The 24045-nt window shown below is 41.7% G+C and overlaps 3 protein-coding genes across 3 annotated transcripts; 1 reads left to right on the top strand and 2 right to left on the bottom strand.

Moving 5' to 3' along the window:
- Positions 1-1106: 1106 nt before the first annotated feature.
- On the top strand, positions 1107-22334 carry LOC108054379 (putative uncharacterized protein DDB_G0271606). The gene is made up of 3 exons (XM_070214131.1): positions 1107-1648; positions 20846-21283; positions 21342-22334. The coding sequence occupies exons 1-3, from the start codon at positions 1338-1340 to the stop codon at positions 22156-22158; spliced, it is 1566 nt and encodes a 521-aa protein (XP_070070232.1). The 5' UTR covers positions 1107-1337; the 3' UTR covers positions 22159-22334.
- LOC108054383 (uncharacterized) lies at positions 8350-9207 on the bottom strand. Its single transcript, XM_070214132.1, has 3 exons — positions 9048-9207; positions 8890-8989; positions 8350-8405 (listed from the first exon to the last, which is right to left on the bottom strand). The coding sequence occupies exons 1-3, from the start codon at positions 9108-9110 to the stop codon at positions 8365-8367; spliced, it is 204 nt and encodes a 67-aa protein (XP_070070233.1). The 5' UTR covers positions 9111-9207; the 3' UTR covers positions 8350-8364.
- On the bottom strand, positions 22240-23978 carry eIF2Bgamma (eukaryotic translation initiation factor 2B subunit gamma). Its single transcript, XM_017137295.3, has 4 exons — positions 23732-23978; positions 23165-23673; positions 22969-23109; positions 22240-22906 (listed from the first exon to the last, which is right to left on the bottom strand). The coding sequence occupies exons 1-4, from the start codon at positions 23886-23888 to the stop codon at positions 22340-22342; spliced, it is 1374 nt and encodes a 457-aa protein (XP_016992784.2). The 5' UTR covers positions 23889-23978; the 3' UTR covers positions 22240-22339.
- Between the last annotated feature and the right edge of the window lie 67 nt (positions 23979-24045).

Here is a 24045-nt window from a genome sequence, read left to right as displayed (position 1 = left end):
GGTTTGTAGACTATAAGGTAATGATCACGCTGAACATTCGGGTAGTGCGTCATCAAAACCTCAAGCTTAACTGATCATCAACCCACAATGAATTTCATGATACATCTTTAAGTGAGTCAGTTGTTTTAATTTCAAATGGATTTTTGAAATAATTGTGACTATTATGAAATCGTCACGGTGGAATAAGAAGCACATTTTATTTTTAATTTGTTTAGTAGTAAAAATAATAGTAGTCACATTTTTATAACCCTACAAATATAATTTAATTATGCAGCTATAAGAATTTTTATACCCGTTACTCGTAGAGTAAAAGGGTATACTAGATTCGTGCAAAAGTATGTAACATCTAGAAGGAAGCGTTTCCGACCCCATAAAGTATATATATTCTTGATCAGGGTCACTAGCCGAGTCGATCTAGCCATGTCCGTCTGTCCGTCTGTCCGTCTGTATGAACGCTGAGATCTCAGAAACTACAAAAGCTAGAAGATTGAGATTTCCCACACATATTCTTTGGCTTCCTACGCAGCGCAAGTTTATTTTAGCCGAGCGCCACGCCCCCTCTAACGCCCACAATCGCCCACTAACGATTTTAAAATGCGTCCTGCGCCCACATCTTTAAAGATTTCCGAGAAGTATAAATGAAATTTTGTTGTGTATATTTATACCTATCGAAATGTAGAAGACATTTTTCAAATCGGACCATTCATTAAAAAGTTATACGCTTTATAAATTGTCAACATATATCTATCTCCCTCGCACTCCCTTTAGCTGAGTTACGATTATTAGTCGGGACACCAACCCGACACAGCGTTCGCACTCCCTTTAGCGGAGTGACGGGTATTAGATAGTCGGGACACCAACCCGACTATAGCGTTCTCTCTTGTTTAAATATGAAAGTTTTACTGAATTTAGTCGTTATAAGTATTTCTTATTTACTCCCATATTAGTAATTTATCATTTAATCAGCACAAGTCAAAACCAAGTTATTTTCTATTAAATCACTCACTTTAATTTTCATCCTACATCCTAAAAATATGTATTTACAATAGGTGACACTTAATCGCTATCACTTAACTAGGTATGTACTCAATAAGATCACACAAGTTCATTAACTGTACTGAAAGCGCACACAAAGTGGCATCTGTGTGGCCCAGAGTGGCACGGCGAATGCTTCAGTTCCATCTCTCCAAGCCTCCGGTGGATCATACGGTTGCCACTGCCGGAGGAGGAGCAGGTGGCCCAGAACCGGAACCGGAGCTGGGTGGGATCTGTGCGGCTCTCGATGTGGATGGTCCCATCGGTTCCATGGCGATGACAGTGGCTTCACCGGCGGTTGCATGTGGATCTGTCTCCGAGTACGGAGGAGCCGGCAGTGCCGCAATCCCAATGGGTCCGGCTTCAACTGGCGGGGATTGGGGAATGGGCGTACCCGCTGGCGCGGCTGTGGGCGTGGTCAGGTTGCACATGCGCATCACCTCGTCGTAGCTGGGCAGATCCTTCTCGTCCTTCTCCAACTGGTCGCGAATGCGGTTGGACTCCACGCTGCCAGGTTCAATGAAGAATATGTCGCCATAGCGGTTGCCAGACGGCTCCTCCGGCACGCTGAACACATTGCCCTGGCGGTCTGCAAGAGATCGAAGAACAATAAGTGAGTAATGCTATATATATACTCGGTGGTTAGATAGGGCATTAAAAATAATTAAAAAAGTGATAAATATTAATATTAAAAGAATTAATTTAATTTTGAACTGATGATATCAATTTTTGATGTAGGTATAATAAGTCATTTTAAGGACAGAATTTTATAAAATCTTAACGTTTAATTAATTTTTCTTGTCCGTTTGTTAAATTTGAAGAAGGGTTAAAACCTTGAAATCCTTACTGGATAACTTTAACTTCAGACGATTTTTGTATATGCAATTTTAACACAAGGTTTTAACCCAGTAATTTTTTAAAATTTGATGTTATCAGAAGAAAGCTTCTATAATTGGGATGCACTGTTCCCCATTTCACTTCAGCGATTTCCGCTTTTTAAATTAATCAACTATCTATTTATCACTTTTTGACAGTTATTTCAAAGTCAAATGTTGAATGGCTGGAAATAAAGTTAAGACACTCGAAACTTCACGCTGATAAGCCACTTTTTATGATCAATTTCTGTGATATTTCTCCCAATGTTCCCCACATATATCCACACTGTATCAGTACCAGCTTGTATTTGGCGACGATTTCGAGCCCACGAGTCGTGCATGCGCTTTGCCAGCTATCAAACGAATAGATAAATCAATTATTGGTGCCATTGTTCTGCTGCGATCGGCTCGAATCAGATCAAACCGACTAGGGATAGGGATAATTACGTATATCAGCTGGGCGACCACGAATATGGCAAACACAAAGCCCAGCGCCACGCTCAAATTGGCTGTCAGGCCCATTCTGCGACTCTCGAAGACTGTGGCCAAAATAATCGCCCCCACGCCCAACCGATTAGATAGGCTCCCTGCCCACTTTGGGCTTTGGCACACGTTACCAATTCCGATCTCGTATCGCCGCCGAATCCCAGGTCTCTGCCTCTGCTGACGTCGACATCGCGGATGGCAGATCTTGGCCAGAGTTTGGCTCTCCACGCGGATGTAGTAGCAGGCCAGTGGGATGACGCAGAAAAAGAAGAACACCAGGGCCATGTAGATGGCCACATGGAGCCCAAAGTCACTGTCCCAATCCATCGTGGGCTCCGAACCGTGCATTGTGATGAGAACTCAGAAGGGAAACTTAGAACGACCCGTAGCGGTAATCAAAGCCAAACTACAGCCACCAACTGCGTTTTCTGGGCCCTAGTATTACCCATAGTTCGCCGTTTGGCACGCAATTGATTAGTCGCCCGAGATTAGATTGTCCGCCATGTTTGCTTGGCAATACCCCATAAACGTTGCTCCATATATCAGATATAGCGAGATATATATACGGCTGTGATGTCGGGCGAAACAAAACAAAAGGCAGTGTGCAACTTACAGCGCCTCAATTGGGAATTTCTCCGTCTGTCGCAGCAGCATTTCAAGACCCAAATAACAGCGAACTTGGGGAGTATAAAAAAAAGAGTTATAGAGAAGGTTGCTAGATCTCGGTTAGATCTGAAATTCACCTGTAGGGCCGCATAGGACACGAAGCCGATTAGCAGGAGTACAAAGAAGTTATTCAGGGCACTGGCAGCCATTGTGCAACGAGCTCTCCAGCAGACTGACCCCCCAAAAACAGATTTGCAATAGTAGCAAGGCGATCGAAAGAACCCTTATCGCGAAAGTCCACAAAACAAACACTCCACTCCACTTTATAGATTTATAGAAGCCACTTGATCATAGAACCCGCCCACACACACACTTGGCCACAGCATATCAGTTACTCGATGTATATATAGTATATCAAATAAAAACACCTCTTAACGAGGTAAAAAACTAGTGACGACCGCACCTTCAACATACAAAAGTTCTGATATCAACATTTGTGACGAAAAATTATTACACTCGTCATTAAATAGACTTTCTAATATTTTCTCATTCGGCCCGCCCTAGCAAACTATTCCAGCATTTTTCCCTTCACAGGCATTTTCTATTGCAGCGTGCCGAATGAGAAAATATTAGAAAGTCTATTTAATGACGAGTGTAATAATTTTTCGTCACAAATGTTGATATCAGAACTTTTGTATGTTGAAGGTGCGGTCGTCACTAGTTTTTTACCTCGTTAAGAGGTGTTTTTATTTGATATCAGAAGTTTTTGTTTGTTTACATTTGCTCTCATAGGAGCTAATATATACATTTAAATTTAAATTGGTCAATCATAATTTTTAAACTATTGTATTTTAACAAATTAAGTTAAAAAGGCGTTGAAGTATTTCAAAATACCTTTTAAACGAGGTATAGCACATGTCTGTACCTTTAGTAGTGAATAACTTACAAACTAACGAAATTTAGCTATTTTTAGCTTTTTCCCGCTAAAGTAGCGGCTTTTTCCAAAAGTCGTAGAACAAAAGATTCCTATATGGAACTCTTAAGTGCAAATTTACTGATTCCATGACCCTAAAATACAGTTCGGATACCCTCCCACAAAATTCAATACTCAGGGAGCGTTAATTGTTCGAGCTGGCAAAAGTGGCTATTTTCGTATAAAAATAACTTTTAAACGTGACTTTTTACAGTAATGTGTTATATACCAAAATTTAAGGAATCTCAAGGGCTATACAGTTTAAGGTTTTAAAGAAAATCGTTAGAGCCGTTTTTGAGAAAAATAAAAAAAAGCTAAAAAAAAAGTTTTAAAAAATTGTCTTTTGTTCATATTTTTTTAATTATTACATTTACACAAATTGCATATAGAAGGCGTTTATAGCATTTAAAAATACCTTTCAAACGAGATGCAGCACAAGTCTGTAGCTTTAGTAGTATAGAAGTTACGGCTTTCCGATTTTTAGCTATTTATAGCTGTTTTCCCGCTAAACTAGCGAGTTTTTCCAAAAGTGGTAGAACAAAAGTTTTTTATATCGATGTGATGAACGTCATATAAAATTTTCAAAACTTAAAAAACATGTTTTGGACAAACTGACAAACTGACAAACTGACAAACTGACAAACTGACAAACTGACAAACTGACAAACTGACAAACTGACAAACTGACAAACTGACAAACTGACAAACAGAATTAAATTTTCATTTTGGGAAGATGAAGAAAATCTTATTTTGGCTATAACTTTTGAACGGAGCGTCGGATTTTGACAAACGACCCCTCATTCGACGGGTATTTTCAAAAGGAATACAAGTAAAATATTGCGAGGGGGCAATTATCCCCACCGGCCCCAACAGCTCCAAATTTCGAAATTTTCACTTTTTCACTTTCACCGCTCTCTCTCCCAAGCCAATTGATTTTCTTAGAGTCTTGGTATGCAATCCTGTTAGTTTTTGCAATACCTTTCGATAGGTGTATCATTCATTATGATCGGACCATCACAGTAGATTTTCATTTCTTCGTGTATATATAGTAGTCGCCTTCGCACACTCTCCTGGTGCGCTTCGTCACTACATGGACTGCCGTCCATAGTGATATCAACTGGTCAATCTATTGATTTCAATATATCAATACATACCAATACCAATGGCTACCAAGCGACGCTGGCGTCTTTCACGTTCTCGTCGCCGTCGCCTTCTAACCGGATCTGAGGATCCGCGCACATCGGTTCCACAGCACTTGTTCAAAACAATCCATAGTACACACTTTCGAATATCATAGAAAATGAGGGATGGATCAGGAATGGGGTAAACCTTAGATCCCTCGCTTAAGGGACTTTAGAATTTTAAATTTCTAGAATTTATTACCAAGCATCTTCGAATAATAAGCATCTTCGAATTATTTTATTTGTTTTAGAAGTTATGATGATATATCAAATCATATTGCTAATGTAAGACAACTTTCGGTAGATAAATCTTCGATAACGAAAATAAAGAAGCTAAGCGAGGGAGGGGTTCAAAATAATATCCGAAAGATACCTGCAGAAGGAAATAGACCATGGGCATGATCAGGAAGAAGATGAAGAACAACCCCACATAGAGGATAAAGAAATCCATTGTATCAATCCCCGTTAGAAAGAAAAAAGCACACAATCGAGTCACTTGAATGGCGAGTTAAAACTGAGAGCTCCAGACCGAATTTCAAACTAATCTTATCTGGGAAACCGACTGATTGGCCAAGTTTCTATATATATAGGCTATGATAGCCGCCAAAAATAAGTCGAATTAAGTTTGTTTTGGGTTTGGTTTTGGTTATGGTGGGTAAAACCTACCATGTCTTCGCCTGCGAATCCTGGAATCCCTGGCCTCGAAGCAGACCCAAATGCAGAATCTCAGGCAGCAGAAGGTGACGGCGCAGGAGATGAAGGCCAGGAAGAAGAATACCAGGTAGGGCGGTATGTTCGACATTTTTTGAGGGGTTTCAATATGCAAATTCGGTTTATCCACGTGGATACGAGAGCACCGGCAAAGATATTCGCTCCATGAAAAGGCCTTAGGCCAACTGTCATATAATAACGCGTCGCTGGCTTTTGGCCAAGACTTATCAGCGACTGGGAACAAAAAGAGAGAGAGGGCAAGAAGGGAGCGACGAACAGGTGTGTCAAGGGCCATGTGATAAGCGCTCGGCGAACAAAGTCCGATAAGATAAGTCTCTCCTTCTCGCTCCGGCGTTCTATTACCTGTGTGCGAGCAGCAAATGTATCTGTATCTAACAGATATGCGCATAATTGCGCTTCGGATAGTGTCAGCTGGACACACGTGACTTGCAAAGCTCTGGGAACTTATTTAGAAGGGGAAAAAACCGCATTAGATCAAAAATCATGGGTATTATTAATATTATATTTTGTAACTCTGAAAATAAAACCAAATAATCATTTAATGAAACTCAAACTAAAAATATTTCTTAACCTTATAGCGACGTTTTTCTCAGTGTTATGACTAGTTTGACTATAAAATATTACATTTTATAATAGATTAGATTAGTTAGATCACAGATTAGATTACAAATACTTACAAATATTTACTTTCGAAACTCATTGTTTGTAGATTGAATATTTAAGAAATTCCAGTTTTAATCTCACTAATTTTCACCAAAACCAAATAATTAACTACATTAAATAGAGACATCTTATTGATCAGTATCAACCATATTGATTCAAAATAGTTTTAGTAGCAGCAGTCTATTTTCTGAATGTAGTCGATAGTATAAATATAATTTTCCGTATACTTCATCTAATTACGTATACGTAATGAACTCTTAAGTAATTTCCTCAAGTCTTGCCAATTAAATTTTCCGGAAAATGTATTTTCTTAAATTCTAAATTTAAGAAGGAAAGAATAATTAAAAAATAACTTCTTCATATATGAATTTCCTGAAATATTCAACGCATTATTGTAACTGGAAGTCGAGCGTGAAAGCGCAAACATAACACAAATTTTTTATTAATTCAGAGCGATTAATTTGTAGCCAGACAAAAGAACATATTTTTGAAGGGCGGAAGAACATTTTCATCGCGAATGGGAATGCCACAAATCAGCGGAACTGGCGCTGCTCACCTGCTGTCCAACTGTGATGACTACTCAGTCGCGGCGACGAGGGGCACGAAGAAACGAATCTGCTCAAGGGCGGGCTAACCGGCAATCTCCTGCGCCTCTTCTGGGCCACACATCTCTGCAATTATCTGGCGGTTTCACTCCCGTTTCGGGTGGCTACATATTTGGCCAAGAACTCACACTGACGGAAAAGTAGAGACTCAGCAGGAAGAGGAGCAGCAGAACACCGAACTCACACCATCGAAACTGATCACCCATCTTACTGAATCAGAATCGGAATGGAGATATTCCACCACTCCGACCTGCGACCGCACATCTGAATAAATTAATTTTACTGCCGAACGGAATCGGAATCTTCCCAACCAACCAACCAACCGAACCCATCGATAAGCAAAGAACCAAAGATAACCGACTTTATCGGGAAACGTTTGTGACTCATGGCTGCTCACCTGTGTTCAGACTCACTCCTGACGGATCGATTCTATAGCTCTGCAGCACCCTTCCTGGTGGTCGATTTTCACTAGGACCTGGACCAGGACCTCTACCCCGGGACGCAGTTTGACTAGGTACCTTCTGCCTCGCGCAGAGACAACAGGCCTAAAAGGATCGTTGAGATCAGCTGAAGATTCAGGTTTCTTGTGCTATATCACATGACAACTTACTCGAATCAGAATGGACACAATTGAGATTATAAGGAACCAGCCGATCATCATAAAAGCGTAATAGGGCATTATCAAATCGAGTAATTAATACCGGAAGCTCCCGGAGAGACAAGACTAATTTTCCACCGTTCGCCGCGCACAAGAAACCTTGCTGAAATGGCAAAGGCAACGCCTGTCATTGCCAAACAGCCTAATCACCCAACAAAACCAAATCGAACACAAAACCTTATCAATCGTTGAACAAATTTGCGATTAATACTAGGCATACACACGCACATTTAACATTTAGCACAATCTACAATCGGTAGAGTCAATTACGCACCTGGGGATACGCCCCCTGCCGAAATGCTCTCGGTATCGTAATCCCCCGAATCGATGTTTTTCCTGCTCTTGTAGCACAGCTGTCGGAGCAAAGATAATGATTAACACATTATAAAATACCTCTCGAAATCAGGAATATAACTCTTGATAAAAGAATACTACTCTTGATAAAAGAATACTAAAGGAAATGCTGATAAAAGAATTTTTTAACCTTTTTAAGGTTAAACGTTTTATAATATTTAGGACTTACGCACCTGGGGACTCCTGACTTTCAACTTTATAGAAGCATTGCACATGTTTCCTCAAATTGTAGATTAACTATCGGAACAGGAAAAGGGTTTAGAAAATGAAAATACCTTTTAAAATCAGGAATATATCAACTAAAATACTTGGGATCGGTAGGATATTATGAACTTTTCTCTACGAAGGTGCGGTAGTCCCTTTTCAAGATTTCCCTTGCTATCAAGAATATATTCCTGATTTTAGAAGTGTAAACTCACAACAAACACCAGGAAAAACAGTAGAGTTATGTAAAATATGTCGATCCCTTCCATTTTTGAGAGCAGGGAACGGAGTCGAGTCTGCGATGGATTAACTTAGACTGGTGGTAATTCGCAAAGAAAGACGTAGAATGCCATTCAAGTTGTTGGCTCATATCTTGGAAAAGTTGCCTTATTTTTATACGACTGTGATCCCCATCGAACAACATGCATTATCTTATCGCCCGAGCTTTTGTAGCTTTTTTTAGTGTTATTTCTTTTCGCAAAGTGATATGGGCTAGAAACTTGGATTCGGATCTTACCCTCCATGGCCAGGCGCAACATCATCTCGTGGCGTAAAAGGCGGGCCTGAACCCGCATATTCCACTCATCGATCTTCAGCTTGATAAACAGATAGCACTCCTTTTGGGGAGGGGGTATTATAACTTAAGTTTCCTGATCAACTTAGTGGTTAACCTACCCGCGCGGCTAGTGACACCACAATCAGCAATATGAAGCCAAAGAACCAGAATTCCACATACATTGGACTCTATTTACGGGGGATTTTTAGTTTTCTATTGCCTAGCAGATGATTTTGATCAAAATTCTCTAAATATTTGACTAATGGAAGCGGAGTTACTTGGGATAAATAAACTCACCCGTTTCCCGCCTATATTGCAGACAGCACACGCACTTCCACTTGTGATTGGGACAAATATAGGCCTTTTGAAAATACTCAATTAGGATCAGCGCAAAGATTAACCAGCCACACTCACCCTTATTAAAATTAGGAATATCAGAATAAAGGATATGAAATAATAGCCCTCAACGAGATCCATTCTGAACCGAATCGGGGAAATGTGGAATAACAAATGAAATGAGAGGACCACGGGAATACGAAAATAAACCCCGGGGAAACTGCTGCTGTGATAAAGCTCTTTCGATAAACAGAGATAAAGTCAGATATAGCGTTGCATCAACTTGACAGCTTGGGTAATTCGGCTGAGTTACCAGATAAGCAAATCAGAGCTAATTATAGCTAGAGAGCAATAAAAGTGGCATGTGCGCTAAGTTACGAGTTTTGGTTATCAACCAAGTATATATCTAATCCGATATTTGTTTATTTTACAGATCCCGCTCACCATTACGTCTGTCGATGGTCCTCTCCGATCTAGCCCTGAGTTCTCTATCTCGGACCTGGCCGGCTCTCTTGGCCTTGTGATAGGCATTCGATATAAACTGTTTGGAAGGGGGTGGGGGAAGAAAGTAGAGGAAATCCTGTAGTGCTTACTTCCGATCTAGACTCGGAGTTAACTACTCACGATTATAATCAATATGATGACTAAGAGCACCACGGAAAAGGAACTGAACTCTGCACCCATGACTGTAGCAGTCCGTTTGGGACAAATGCTTTATGACAACTGACTAGCTATCGAAACCTGCCGATTTCGGAGCCCAGCCCGATTGCCCATTATCCATATCTTATCGCCGTATTACCGATTTTCGTAACGCGATCAAAACACACTTACCTGTGCGGGAACGCGTTCTGGCCGACGTATAGGCTAGCTGTAAGAGAAGTACTTGGTTAGCTCAAGTGATCTCTCTCAGTGATCTGGAGTCCCCACTCACCTTGATGAAAGCGAGGGCACCCAGGCCCAGGAAGAACATAGTAATAACAAAGGCAACAGACATCTTCGGTTTATTTGTCCCAAATATGATGAGTGCGAGAAGCCAACTGAAAGTACATTCTCCAGGTCCCAGATGAGTGCAATAATCGAGTGCGCCAATACATGATTAACTGCCGATTAATCCTTATCGGTCAAAACGGGCTAGAAATATTTTAGAGCCGATCAATGAAATACACTTATGAACTGTTTTTATTATGTTTAGAATAATTGTTGTTCCATTTTCTTTCCTCTTCTTAAGAATTCACGGTTTTTTTATATAATCAAAAATGTTTGAGTCTGAAGAATTCGCGTTTTCACTTGGTAGATTGTTACAACAAATTAGCACCATTTAGGTTTCTCTTGTTTTGAAAATAAAAAATTAATTACAAACCTGTGATTAAAATTTAATCACCCTTACACCTCGTAAACAATATCGTACTTTTCTAAGAATTGAAAGGCAGATTACGGTTAATAGATTTCTTAAGCCAATAAGTGAATACCCCAATAAAACGGAAATTCTTTCTTTTGCGAATTTCTCGCCATGATTGCAAGACCTTGAAAAAGAGTATAAGTAATCTAAGGTATTATTTACTAGCACACTGGAAGCTAGATAACAAGAGTGGTGAAATAGAACCCTCCCTCTTAATGTGCCGAATCGGAACTCTCCCACCTTAACTTAAATGCCGAACTCTCCCAGCTGAAAAAAACATAGTCATGATCTTTGTATACCCTTGCATTGTACTCGAATGGTCATCGCACAACAATTTCAATTTTCAAGTTCACAGCAGCAACAAGACCCCCGAAAAAAAACCCCAACTGCGACTGACCCATTTTATAAATCTGAGGCAATTAAAGCGAACCGCTCGGGTAATTATAGGGCGGTCGGACCAGAAAACAAACAGACTTTGCTGAATTGTGATAATTAATAGTTGGCCTGGGAGTGTTCGGACTCCAAAAACTTCCAAACTGCACCCAACTCACAATGAAAATTGTAACAAAAATTGCGAATTTACCTTTGTGTGTGCTTGTTTTATTTCTTTCTCGCGTCTCCACTCCAAGTATTTTATTGTTACAAATCGGCAACGGAACGACCAAATTTACGTAAAGAGAAAAAAACTGTTTCGATGCCTTGAACTGAAATTAATGAGCCCCGAATCAGAGTAGAGTGTTGGGCTAGGTTGGCCCCCCTTTTAAAAGGTCCAGCAGCCTCAGCTTCCCAAGTCCAAGTCCGAATTCGAAATTCCAAATTCCAAATTCCGAGTCAGCATTTCTTTTGTGGCGCTCCACGGACCTTATGGTCGCTAATGCAGCCAGCCATGCCCAATTGGTCGGTCTGTCCGTGTCGGAGGAGCTCATCCATCCAGTCAGCCAGTCCATCAGGTGCTCCATGCCTGCTCCATGGGCACGCTTCATGCTTCAAGTGCGCAACAATTGGACAAAAGCGGATTTGGCTCGGCCGTTGGGTTTTTTATCTTGCCCATTTCCATTTTTCTTTGTTGCCACTTGATGTTTGAGGTTGGCGTGGATTGGTAATTTGTTAGCAGACCCATTGCAATTGATTTCAATTGAATTACGCATCAGCTTGGACACTCGAAAAACCAAACATGTTTATTTCGAATTTTATATTAGGGTTTATTTGATATACTTATTCATAAACTTGGATTTTCTAAACCACTTGGACTTGAATTCTAAGTGTTTTGATAAGAAATTGGCATTATTATGTGAGGTTCTAAAAATAGTACTGATACCTCACTTAATTTAAATATTTTCATATACATTTATTTATCTTGTGGGAGTTTGTCTTCTATCAAAGTTTTTAAAAGAAATAATGATGATATTATCTATCTAAATACTTATATTTTTTTTTACTAATTAAATAATAACAAAACATTTAAAGTTGATCAAGGTTCTATAAGCTGTTTGTAGTTAAACGTAATGTTCAGATGGCGATTTCCACTTCCTTCCGCTCTGAAATCACTCTTTATATTTCGTGAACTGTGAGAACGGGCAGAAATTTGCATTTCTTTGGCTTGGGGGCACGCCCCCTCAATGTCAAGTTCACAGTCACTTCCGCCACGAAAAAAAACGGAAAATGCAACGACTTTTGGTATTAACACGTAACTTCCACCGATCTGATCCGATCTGATCTTGATAGCCCCGAAAAACAATCAACTAACAATCCAGCCGAAAAACTTACAAATCATCTGGCGGACAAGTTCCGGCTTTGCAGTTTGGCTTTATGGTCTAATACTTGGCCATTGTTGACTTGGCGTAAACGATGGTTATAACTTTTATGACGCTGTGAATGTGCGGTGAATTAATCCCAACGGTTTTTGAAGCCCACTGCCCGCTAATTGTGGGTGTGTGGGATTGCCAGTGGATGCTGGTGGGTGATGTCAGTTGTGTTGGGTCTTAAATCATCTATTAAATAACTTTAAGCACGGGGCTAATGTGAGCCAATTAACTCCCAAAAGTCCCAAGAGGAATAGATTTCAAAGTTCAAAGATAAGTCGAAGGTTAGGTACTCTTTAAGAAGTTTTCAAATTAATCAAAAAGTGAAAATTTTATAGAAATTAAGGAAGTTTTTAACGTGGATTGTTACAAATTAATATCTAAAACTATAATAATGCTATCTTGTTTTATTAAAGTAGGAATTATATTCATTTTATATTTACAATTTACGATAACTTTGATCAAAAATAAAATTTTCCCCAAATTCATAATTATATTTATTTCCTATACCATTTTGATTTTTTTTAAAAGAGTATCCAATCAAAGCTTTCTAGCAATGAAATATATATAAAACCATTTTTCAAATTATCCAATGCCTAGTTATATGAAGCCTAAAAACCCTCTCGAATTGTCTGAGCCAAATTACTCAATTTATTCGTTTGTGAATTAAACGAACTGCTAATCTAAAACAGATCCCAGCCCCAAGTCATTAATGGAGTGCTCAAACAACGCCCAGAGAACTTCGAGGCGCGCTCGATGTAATTAATTTCAATTCGCCACTCTTTCGGAGCGACCTTGAACTTCTCGAGTGACGTGTCTATTAGAACGCTAATGAATCCGCGTTTTCAGAGCCCCAACTTACTTTCGCTTTTTCCATCAAGATACATCGCAACATCGCAATTCTTGAGAAATCCCATCGTATTGAGAGATCTCAAGATTGGCAAGACAAGCCGGCAACCAAGCCGAGTGACATAACTTAAACTTACGCACTCGCATTTCAGTTGGAAAATATGTGGAGCATTAAGCATTAGGGCTAATTAGTTAATAAAGAAAAGAGTGGACCATGTGTCCAACATGCAAAATATATTTCTCCACAATTTTATTGTCTTTTCTTTTTTTATTTTTATTTTTTGGTGGCAAAGTCCGCTGCAAACTTTTCAACTGGTGAATTCTGGTCAAATGCAGCAGTAAAAGCGCTGCACTGAAAAACTATAAGAGTTCCGGAAAATTTAGGAGTTGCAATAAAACTAAAGGAAAGCAAAGTAAAATTAAAGAAAGATTTTAAACAGCTCTTAAATATTTAAATTTTTTATTTTTGGCTATTTCTTACATTGCTGCTCAAAATGTTAGTGGCTCTCAACCTGACGAAGTCTGATTTGTGTTTTAAAATTTGTTTTTTCCAGTTTTATTTCGTCTGCAATGTCTATAATTTCCCCCATTGAACCTGACCGTCGTGGTTGTTGTTACTACGCTGTTACTGCCATACAAACCATTGTTGTTGCAGTTGCTGATGGGGCACAGCAAACACAGTTATGATTATGAGAGGCTTTGTGACAATCAACTTCCTCGAAACGTGCCGCTTTGGAATGGCTTTGGCATGGAATGGAATGGCTCGGATTGGACTTGGACTTTGCATAATGGCCAGCAGTTGGCCAGTTTGCCAGTTAGCCAGTTAGTTCGTGTAATGAATTTTTTACCCGTGTTATTAGGGGACAATCGTAGCTGGGAGTCAGCGACATTGCAGTTACAGGTGCTTTTTCGGCATTTTCACCAAAAACGACATAAAAAACTTTATAAAACCAATCCAAACTTAATGGGATAACAATTAATCAATATTTTAAAATTAAAATTAAATTATATTATTAAGTCGTAAGGGCTAAAAATATTATTTTTAAAAATCTCAATTTAATAATGACAAAAATAGCATAAAAACCAATCAATCATCATTAATAATCAATATTGTTTGTGCCTTTGAAATCGATATTTCTCTATGTGCACCTTGTTTTTCCCTTATGCGCTGACTAATCCGGCAAAACATTTATTAATTATGCCTTATAATTGAGGCACCCGCCTGGGAATAATTTTGATTAGCCGCCACCTGTAATTATCCCTCGAATCGTGAAGCTGTTTGCAGGTTTGCTGAATTTGTTTGTTCGCCTTGTGTGCATTATTGCTAGTGCTAAAAAATGTAATGTGGAATGGATGGAGAAAAAATAAAAAACGAAAAGAAAAGCCAGCAAATTATGTGAACTTGTTATATCACCTGGTTGAAAATCGCAGGCTTCAAACACTTGCTGTTTTTTCTCGTATTTTTATTCGAGCGGCGGCAATCATAACAACAAGCTGCTGCTGCACTTTCTTTGCGTTACGCTTCTTTGCATGCATATTGCCAAATCGTTTATATATCTATCTATATAGATATCTGCGGCTATATGCAAGCGGTCAGTGTCCAGACATTGAACGGCGAGCAATTGAAATGCTTGAAGAGATACAGATGCAGCGGAGATGGAGATAGAGATTCAAATGCAGATGCACTTACAAGTGCGGCACAGAAACGCAAAAGTTCAACAGTCGGAGGCGTTGGTAAGAAACCCCCCTTCCCCCTCTCTTGTAGGCGTTTTTCAGTATTGTAAATTAATTCATATTAGCCAAACAAATGCAGACATATAGTATGTGTTGGCCGAGTGTGTCGGTGAGCAGCTTTTAGCATTTCATTCGGCGGATCCGATCGGATCAGATGAGACGAGACGAGATGAGTTGGGATGAGTTGCCGCACAGGTTTTGTTGTTTCTGCGGTCTGAAGTTCGTTGTGGGAGCATCTCAGTAGAAGTCGCAGCCTCGTTGAAGAAACCGGCGCAAATGATTTTTATTTCTTTTTTTTTGTTGTTTTATCTGCCACTGCTGCAACTTGTATTGAAAATAGCAAACATGCAAAATGCGCAGCGAAGGCTGAGAAAATCAACAGCGAAAATGTTAATTACACTATATCTGAGCAGCTTCTATCTGGCCGCTTCGACGGCCACTTAGGCTTACATATCTGATGGATGCAAATGTGTGGAAGGCATTTTCGAAACCCCAAACAGTTACAGATCTCGCGGGAGATATATATTGGTCCGCATGAGTAATATCAATTGGTTTATGACTAATGGGCAAGCCTAAAACCAAGTCCCTGTTAGCGGACACAGTAAAGATTTTCCTCGGATAAATTCGCAAATGTTTTAAATCAATAAAGCAACAACAAATTAAAACACTAATGCTCTTTGTTAGAAAAGCTCTCGTTTATCTGGGATATATAAATAAATATAAAAATTCTTAAAATTTAACAATTTTTAATCTTCAAAAAAATCAATAACCTTGTGAGAAGGCAGAAAAATTAAATAATTAAAGGGAAAATTATCCATACTTTTTTTTAAAAAATCCCAAGAAATCTATCCTATAATATAGTTATTTATATATTTATATTTATAAATATTTTTATTTTAATATTTAAGAAAAGTAATTTTTATTATTTATTATTTTTTGTATACAAATTAATCCCTTGTCAGTTTAGAAAATAATTTTTCTTGTGGTGCAAATCAAAAGACTTGGGGAACGAACTTGAAGGCAATGAGGAAAACTCCACTCAACGTGCCGAGTCTTTTCAGCTGAGTTTTGAGACCTGAGCTGAGAAAGAGAAACGGAGAAACGGAGAGCCACCTGAGAGAGAGAGAAGCCCCGAGACTCTGAGACTGTTCTCTCGGCCAATCCTATCCTCTCAATGGGCGGCTTCGGCAATGGGGTACTTTTTGGTATAAAACATAAACAAGCCAAAGAAAGTCATTCATTTAGTTGTTCGAGCCAGACGAGTGAACCGTTAGCAGCAGCAGCAGCTAGAAGAAGAGCCGAGCTGCCCAGTGCAACCCAGTGATAAATAGAAAACCAAGAGACAAACACTCGACTTATAAAGTGAATTGAACTCGAACCCCCAGTGAGTGCAGTGTGTGATCCGGAGCCAAAACTATTTGGATTATTTGGATACCGATACCAAGCGATCGTCCCAGAATGCAGTAAGTTCTCAAACCTCCTGGAACTATGAATCATGGTCCTAACCTGGATCTCAGTCTGAACCTGGACTTGGCCCGCCTCGCGGCCACAAATTCGTGCTGCAGTCGCCTGCAACCGTTAATTAACATTTTCGGTATTTCTCGGTATTGTCTCGGTCTCCGGGGTTCTCTCGGCCCAATTTTCTGGGCCACTTGGCCACTTGGCAACCACGAAATATTCTTTTGGGCGATTTCAAAACCCAGCAGCGCGACATACGTAACAGAGACAGAAAACCAAACACCAAACCAAACCCAAAGACGTACTCATAGTCGGTCTGACTTTTCCTTCTATATCTTTTCTGTTCGTTTTCTGTCTGTGTGTGTTTTTGGCGTGGGAGTTTTCGCTTTTGTTTGCCGACAGTTCATTGAGGCAGCTGCCTTAAACCCAGGGGGATACTTGTACTTATTTATATGAGTTGTTACATAGAAAAAAAATTAAAAGGCAAAAATGTAGAAAAATAGTGAGGATTTATTTGGATCCTATTAAAAATAAATGTATACCATGTTCAAAACTTTGTTCTAAGATCGTAATTAAACTACACCTAAAACTAAATAATAATATTACCCCTAAGTCCAGAGATTTAGTAAAATGTTGCTTTTAAAATCCCTTCCAAAATCTTAGAATCTCGTGAGTTTAACTGGACTTTAATTTTATTACTTTTTATTGATTCACAAAGTTCAAGAATATTCTGGGGAACTCACTTCCACATTATTTTCGTATTTTTCTTGAAAATATACCTTACAATATATCGTAAATTAAGATACTTCGTTCCCTGTGTAGATTACCCAATCTCTTGATCTTATGGCTTTAATTTATGTTTGCTTTGTGCCAATCGAATGTCCGAGACTAGATCAATCGATTAGGATACGGAACGGTCACGCCTGCTGGACATGGGGAGATCCAATCTCCGTGACAGATTGCATCACAAAGAGCTGGTCCTTTCTAAAAGCCAAGTCGTGTGGATTACTCATGTCTTTGGGCCCATTATATAAGAAGTGACTGCGAATATGAGCGGCAAAATGTATCAAATGCACGCACTGCGACGCATGTGGCGTATACGCAATATTCCATCGTTTGGAATTACAGCGACGCACAGAAATGCGCAATTGCCCAAGCGTGCTGCCAGCCACGCCCACCGCCGCCACCGCCCCCGGTTGTACTTAGTTGCTTTCGATTTTTTGGTCACTTTTGATGGGGTGTCTATTTTTTTTTGTTTTGGGGGTGGGGTGTGCGCAATTAATAAATTGCCATCGAATTGATTTCTTTCACTTTTTGGCCCGTCATCGAGGCAAGCAAACAAAAAAACACACCCACTTCTGGCAGCCCCAAGTGAAGGTCACCGATTTGTGATTTGTGAAAATTACCACTGGCATAAAAAAGAGAAAAACGGTGGAACATAAAATCCATTGCCAAGCAATTTTGGAGGCCCGAAATCAGGCAAACGTAAATTTCCAGCACATAAAAAACGAAAAAGAAAAAAAATATAACAACCGCCCTAACTGCACGCACATTAACAGTGCTTAATTTGTTACACAAAACTGAAATAAATGTGGATAAAAGTGAAGAAAAAAATAAGAAAAAAACGAAATTAAAGCAGTTTATTTTTGGGCTTTCATGTTTCACACAGTTTAATGGCATCGGGAGATGTGTTAACGAGCTGGTGTTTAATTAAGCACTCGAATAAAGTACGGCGAGTGAAAACAAAAGACTTAGGCAACGAACTCGAACAGATTACACGCTAAAGAGCCGAGAAATGGAAATGGAAATGGCAATGGAAATTGAAATGGATGGAAAACAGCGGGCAGCGATTGTAACGCTAAGTGGACCGGGCTAAGCTCTTAGTTCTCTGTTTGCTCCCAAAGGAAAATGCCCATTGAGTTATACAATTTACAAGAAACCAGCACACTTATCAAAATGCAGGTGCTGCCTGGCCCGAATGTCGTAATCCTAGACCGGCGCTTATGTCACCCCAAAAATGCCCGCCTAACATGACGCACACCCAACATTTAAGGAAATCAAAAGCAAATATAGTCCGAGTTCCACATACGCAAGAAAACCCGGCGGTGAAAACCAAGCAAGTTGAATGTATAACGAAACCGACGGCTGTGCCTGTCTTGTGGTTTCCAGAAGTGGCAGGGGTCTAGGGGTTTGGGGATCTCGGCCGACGAAAACCATCAACATCAACGCATCGCCTCCATGGCTAGAGCTCCATGCTATATGCTCTATGCTATATGCTATATGCTGTGTGCCATATGCATGATGTAACTGCAGTGCGATAACGTCTGCATCTGGACCAAAAGCAGAGACAGATCCCGAGACATGCAACCAATTCCCCATTTATGGCAGACAGACTGGCTATTGCGACTGCGAAAGTGGTGCAAGTGGCGAAGTGGAGCACTCCAGATGCTCGAGGAATGTGCCCAGCTATTTGCATGTGTTGCAGGTGGGATTCGGATTGGAATTGGGATGGAGTTAGAGATGATGATGTGGGATTCCTGGGGGCAGATTCCCCCGGATTCCCATGGAGCTTGCGCAAAAGGTTCGCTGACAGTGACAATGCAACAGGCAACAGTGGCACTCATTTAGCTCTTAGCTCTTAAAGTTCAAAGGTGCAACTAGCAACTTGCAACTTGCAGCTGCCGAGCGACAGGCTGACAAATTGCCAGCTGGAAAATACTCGATACTTGCATAAGACGCTCTCCAGATTTATTGGCCTGGCCTGGTCCAAATCAACGGATGGAATGGACGGAATCCCACTCGGGTTCAAAGTCATTCGCACTCGGATTGGCGTGAAAAGTAAAAGTCCGGTTGCTCGGACTTTTGCTTTTATTACCACTACTCAAAGCATATTTCACCTTGCCCAACTATTTGCGACTACTTACTCTTACTCGGGCTTTGACGTTATGGCCCCAATTAGATGCAGGCACGTAACATTGGTTAATTGGACTGGCCAGCCATTCCAGGCCAGGAATTCCCCTCCTCCCCCTCAAAGTGCAGGGGTAGATATATAGATATAGATATGTATTATGCGTACGAACAGCAGTTGACATTCAGCCAAGTCGAGTCAGCGTTCGGGTCTCGGGTAAATGGCGTTCAAATTGAACCCGCCGCAGGCTGAGCATCTTCATCATGCCGACTAATGGTGGGGTATATGAGCTATGGGATCCGGGTGCCAAAGCAGGGGGTAGAAAACAGTGCAGGGAACCTTTATAGAAACTTTAAAGGTGCCATCGGAAATGGCACAAGTCGATATTATATAGAGAAATCTTTTATAGATGATATAAAAGGTGATCCCAAAAAATATTTGATCTTTTTTCTCTAGGTAAATATCAGCACTTATCTTATATAACATAGATTACGTTGGTATTACTTTGCTCATTCTTGAATATTTTGTAGAATCTTTTTAATACAACACAAAATATTTTAAATTTACTTCCAAGATATTTAAAATATACCATGACATCAAAAAAATATTTAAATTTACAATGTTTAAGTGGTTTCTTATCAAGAATTGTTTTAATTTAGGTTTCAAATCAAAATTAAAGTCATCTATTGCTCATTTGTATTTTGTAGAATCTTTTTAAAATAACACAAAATATTTCAATTTTACTTCCAAGATATTTAAAAAATACCATGATACTAACAAAATATTTAAAATTACAATGTTTAATAGATTTGTTATTAAGGAATGATTTAATAAAGATTTTAAATCAAAATTAAAGTCATCTATTGCTCATTTCAATTTTACTTCCAAGATATTTAAAATCTACAAAATATTTAATTTTACAATTGAGATCAAATCGAAATTTAAGTCATCTTTTTATTGCACATTCTACTTAAATTCAAGCTACTCAAATTAAGATTAGTGTTCCCCAAAGTGTTAAAATCTTCTGCTTTTGGTTTGTGGTTTCTTGGGTCATCAAGAGCGTATGCCATGATCAGTGATTCCCAGAGCCCAGCTTTCCCTGCCTTCCCTTCCCGGCCGCAGTTGCATCTCCTCCAAGCAGCGAACTCCGTGGCCCGTTTCGATCTTGGGGGACTTGGCGTGCCGTGTTGCCTTATAACAAGTTTTCTGGCCTGGCTGGTCTGGTCTCTTGCATAACTGGTCGCTGGGCTGCCGATGCCGATGACGATCCGATGATGCTGCCTTCTTTGGCTGCGGCAATTTGGCGGCATCTTCGCGAAAAGGTTCGCAGAAATATTTTCCCGCGTTTTTTTTGCTGGTTGATTGTCTTGTTGCCACAGAGTTTCCCATATCATAAAGCAGACTGACTCATGGCCATATCTTTCATTGCAGCATCCCGTTGGCCATTCTGCTAGTCCTGGCTGTGGCCATTAATGCCCTGGTGGAGGGAGCAGCCACCGGAGCACCCTCGGCCACGGCCACCACTGCCAAGCCCAAGGGATTCGAGGCCCGGTCGCTGGACGTCGGCCAGGAGGAGCTGGATGACTTCGAGACCCAGGCTCAGACGCATCTGGCCTACCGCCAGCAGCCACAGCAGCAGCAGCGCCAACTGTACGAATACAGCGAGGAGGATCAGGAGGAGGCACCGCGCCAGGTGTACGCCAACCGAAATGCCAAGCAGCAGAGCAACTTCCTCAAGATCCAGGGACAGCAGCTGAAGAAGCCCCTCAGCGAGGAGAGCGAGGAGGAGGAGGAGGAGGTGGAGGAGCCCGATCGTCTGTCCACCCTGCTCAGCAAGTCCTCCTTCAGCTGCACGGACAGGAACTCTGGGTAAATACTCTGACAAAAGATTCTTTACCATTTCTTATCATTAAAATCTATATCTTAGTTACTATGCCGACGAATCGCTGAGCTGCGAGGTCTTCCACTACTGCCAGGAGAGCCAGAAGCACTCGTGGATCTGTCCCGAGGGCTTCACCTTCCACCAGATCCACCTGATCTGCATGCCCCCGTCGCACGACAACATCTGCAAGCAGTCCTCCAAGTACCACATAGTCAACGACTACCTGTACAAGCCGATCAATCTGCAGGAGCATCAGAGCAAGCCGAATGTCACGCTGCGCTACTCGGAGCGCTACTTCCCGGAGAACTATTACGAACACGAGCGCTACGATGACGAGGAGGAGGAGCTGCCCGCCGCCGCCCCGAGGCCACGCATCCACCAGCAGCAGCAGCAGCAGCAACATCGCCAGGTGGTGGCCTACCAGCAGCCACAACAGCAGCAGCAGCAACAAGTGAGGGTTCAGTACCAACAGCCGCAGCAACAGCCGCAACCACAAGTGGTGACGCAGATCCGCCACCAGCCGCAGCCCCAGCCGACTACCCTGGCCTACCGGAAGCCACTGCCCGTGACCACAGTGCAGCCCCAGTTGCATCAGTTGCATCAGCTCCACCAGCCCCAGTTGCAGCTCCATCAGCAAAGGCCACAAACGCTGGCGCCCACCGTGACGCCGGCGCCTTACCGCTTCTTCACCGCCGCCCCGCAGCTGCAGCACTTGCAACAGCAACAGCAACATCAGCAGCAGCAGGTCTTCCGCACGCCCGAGGAGATCAACATATCGCTGCAGCAGCGCCGGCCGCAGGTGTTCATTGCCACAACGCCGAGGTATTACGAGGATGAGTACCTCTACGAGCGGAGGAAGTGAGGTGGAGTAGGAGCAGTAAACAGTCTTGTCGTTCCCTCGGATCCAATGTATTCCCCCTTCTCTAAGTAGCTCTAAGCTCTCTCTCGTTTTGTGTACCTATTTGTAATATTTAATGTCCTGCTAGAAGAATCCGCCTTCTAACTCAATTCGTTAATAAAGGAAGCCACATTAAGTTAGCTCCTCACTGTATGTCTATCTCCATGAACTGATCAGCGTTGGACAGGTGCACCGCCTGGCTGTGGGTGCCCTCCTCCACCACGTAGTTGGGCCCAATTATGCAGTTCTTCAGTACCGAGCCGCTCTTCACCTGCGCCCGGTGGCCAATGATGCAGTTGTCGATGTTGCAGCCCTCCTCCACGACGGCATTCGACATGATGAGCGAGTTGGCCACAATGTTCTTCGGGTTGATTACGCAATTGGGTCCAAAGACACTGTAGTTCAGTGAAGTCTTCTCGGACAACTTGGCATTGTCGGCCGCTATGATCTCCTTCGTTTGGGTGGACTTTACCAGGGCTCCGGGCGAGATTAGTGGATGTTTTTCGCCACACAGCTCGTTCCAGATGCTCGCCAACTTGCGATTGATGGCCAGGAAGCTGAGAGTGTTGTTCACCCGCACCCCAATTGCCTCTTTGGGCGCCTGGATGCCATAGCAGCGCACCACGTCGCCGTGATAGGGAACTTGTGACAGAGATTGGTTGAACAGAGAGGTCTGCGTGATCTTCTGGTCGAGGATTGAATGGGGAACGTACTAAAATCGGAAGTTATAAGGGTTAAAAACTATATAAACACCAGGATTTTTGGTATACTAACGTGTAGGACATTATCCTCATTCTTGGTGACCACGCCCACCTCGGAGGTGGTATCCTGCACCGCCTTTAAAGGTTTTTTCGAGTGCTGTTTCTTGATCAAGTGGGGCAGAAATTCTCCCTTAAAAGTAGAAATGTTCTCCTTCTGCAAATAACCAATATTAGAGACGGAATTAACCAAAGGAAACGACTTTACTTACCCTCCTCAGATAATCGATGACCCACTTTTTCAGCACATAGACATGGGCGTCCACCAGGCGGCTGTAGACATCCAATCTTCCCCGGTTCTTGAGCAAATGCCGATGGATATTCAAGGTTTCCTCGCAATCGCTGGCCGCTGAGACGAAGGCCAATCTCTGGGTGGCCGCATGGATGCCAATCACATCCCTTTCCGGCTTGTGCTTGCTCTTGGGACCCGGCATCACCACGTCAGACTCAAAACCACTGGGAAAGAGGAGCAGCGCCAGGGCGGCGTCGTGTTCCCGGAACTTGTTGATCAGCGGATACAGGCTGACATTGCTGACCAAATCGCAGCTGAGGACGATGAAATCCGACTTTATCTTGTCGTATATATAGCGCAGACTATCCGCAGTCCCAAAATCTCCATCGCTGGGAATGGTGGCGTAGTCCAGTTTGAGTTTTAGAGGGGTGTTCTCCAGGGCCGACTGGATCTCCAGCTTCTCCTGCTCCAGAACCACCACAATTACCTCTGGGATGGGGTAAATTCATTATTATAATGAGGATTTTATTTTAACCACTAGAATTACCTGAAAAGTTGTGTTGTTGCAGCAGATTCAGGGGATACCAGACGAGGGGATACGGGCCCACGGGCAGCAGGCACTTGGGGGCATCCCCTAGGACCTCGGGCAAGCGTGTGCCACGCCCCGCGGCAAAAACCACCGCCTGGAACTCGGAATTGGTCATAGTTAAGTTAATAAATTCAATAAACCTCAGCTAAAAAGCGTGCCAACACAAAAAGCCACGCAAACAGCTGATCGAAACCCACTTCGTCGCTAGCCAACACTGTTTCCAATCAGACATATGTTTGCTGTCATGTGACCGCGTCATTGCTGTTGTTGCT

Source organism: Drosophila takahashii, chromosome 2R (genome assembly GCF_030179915.1).
Source record: "Drosophila takahashii strain IR98-3 E-12201 chromosome 2R, DtakHiC1v2, whole genome shotgun sequence".
Classification (NCBI taxonomy): domain Eukaryota; kingdom Metazoa; phylum Arthropoda; class Insecta; order Diptera; family Drosophilidae; genus Drosophila; species Drosophila takahashii.
The sequence above is the reverse complement of the archived record's forward strand: the minus strand, read 5'-3'. Positions and strand labels throughout refer to the sequence as shown.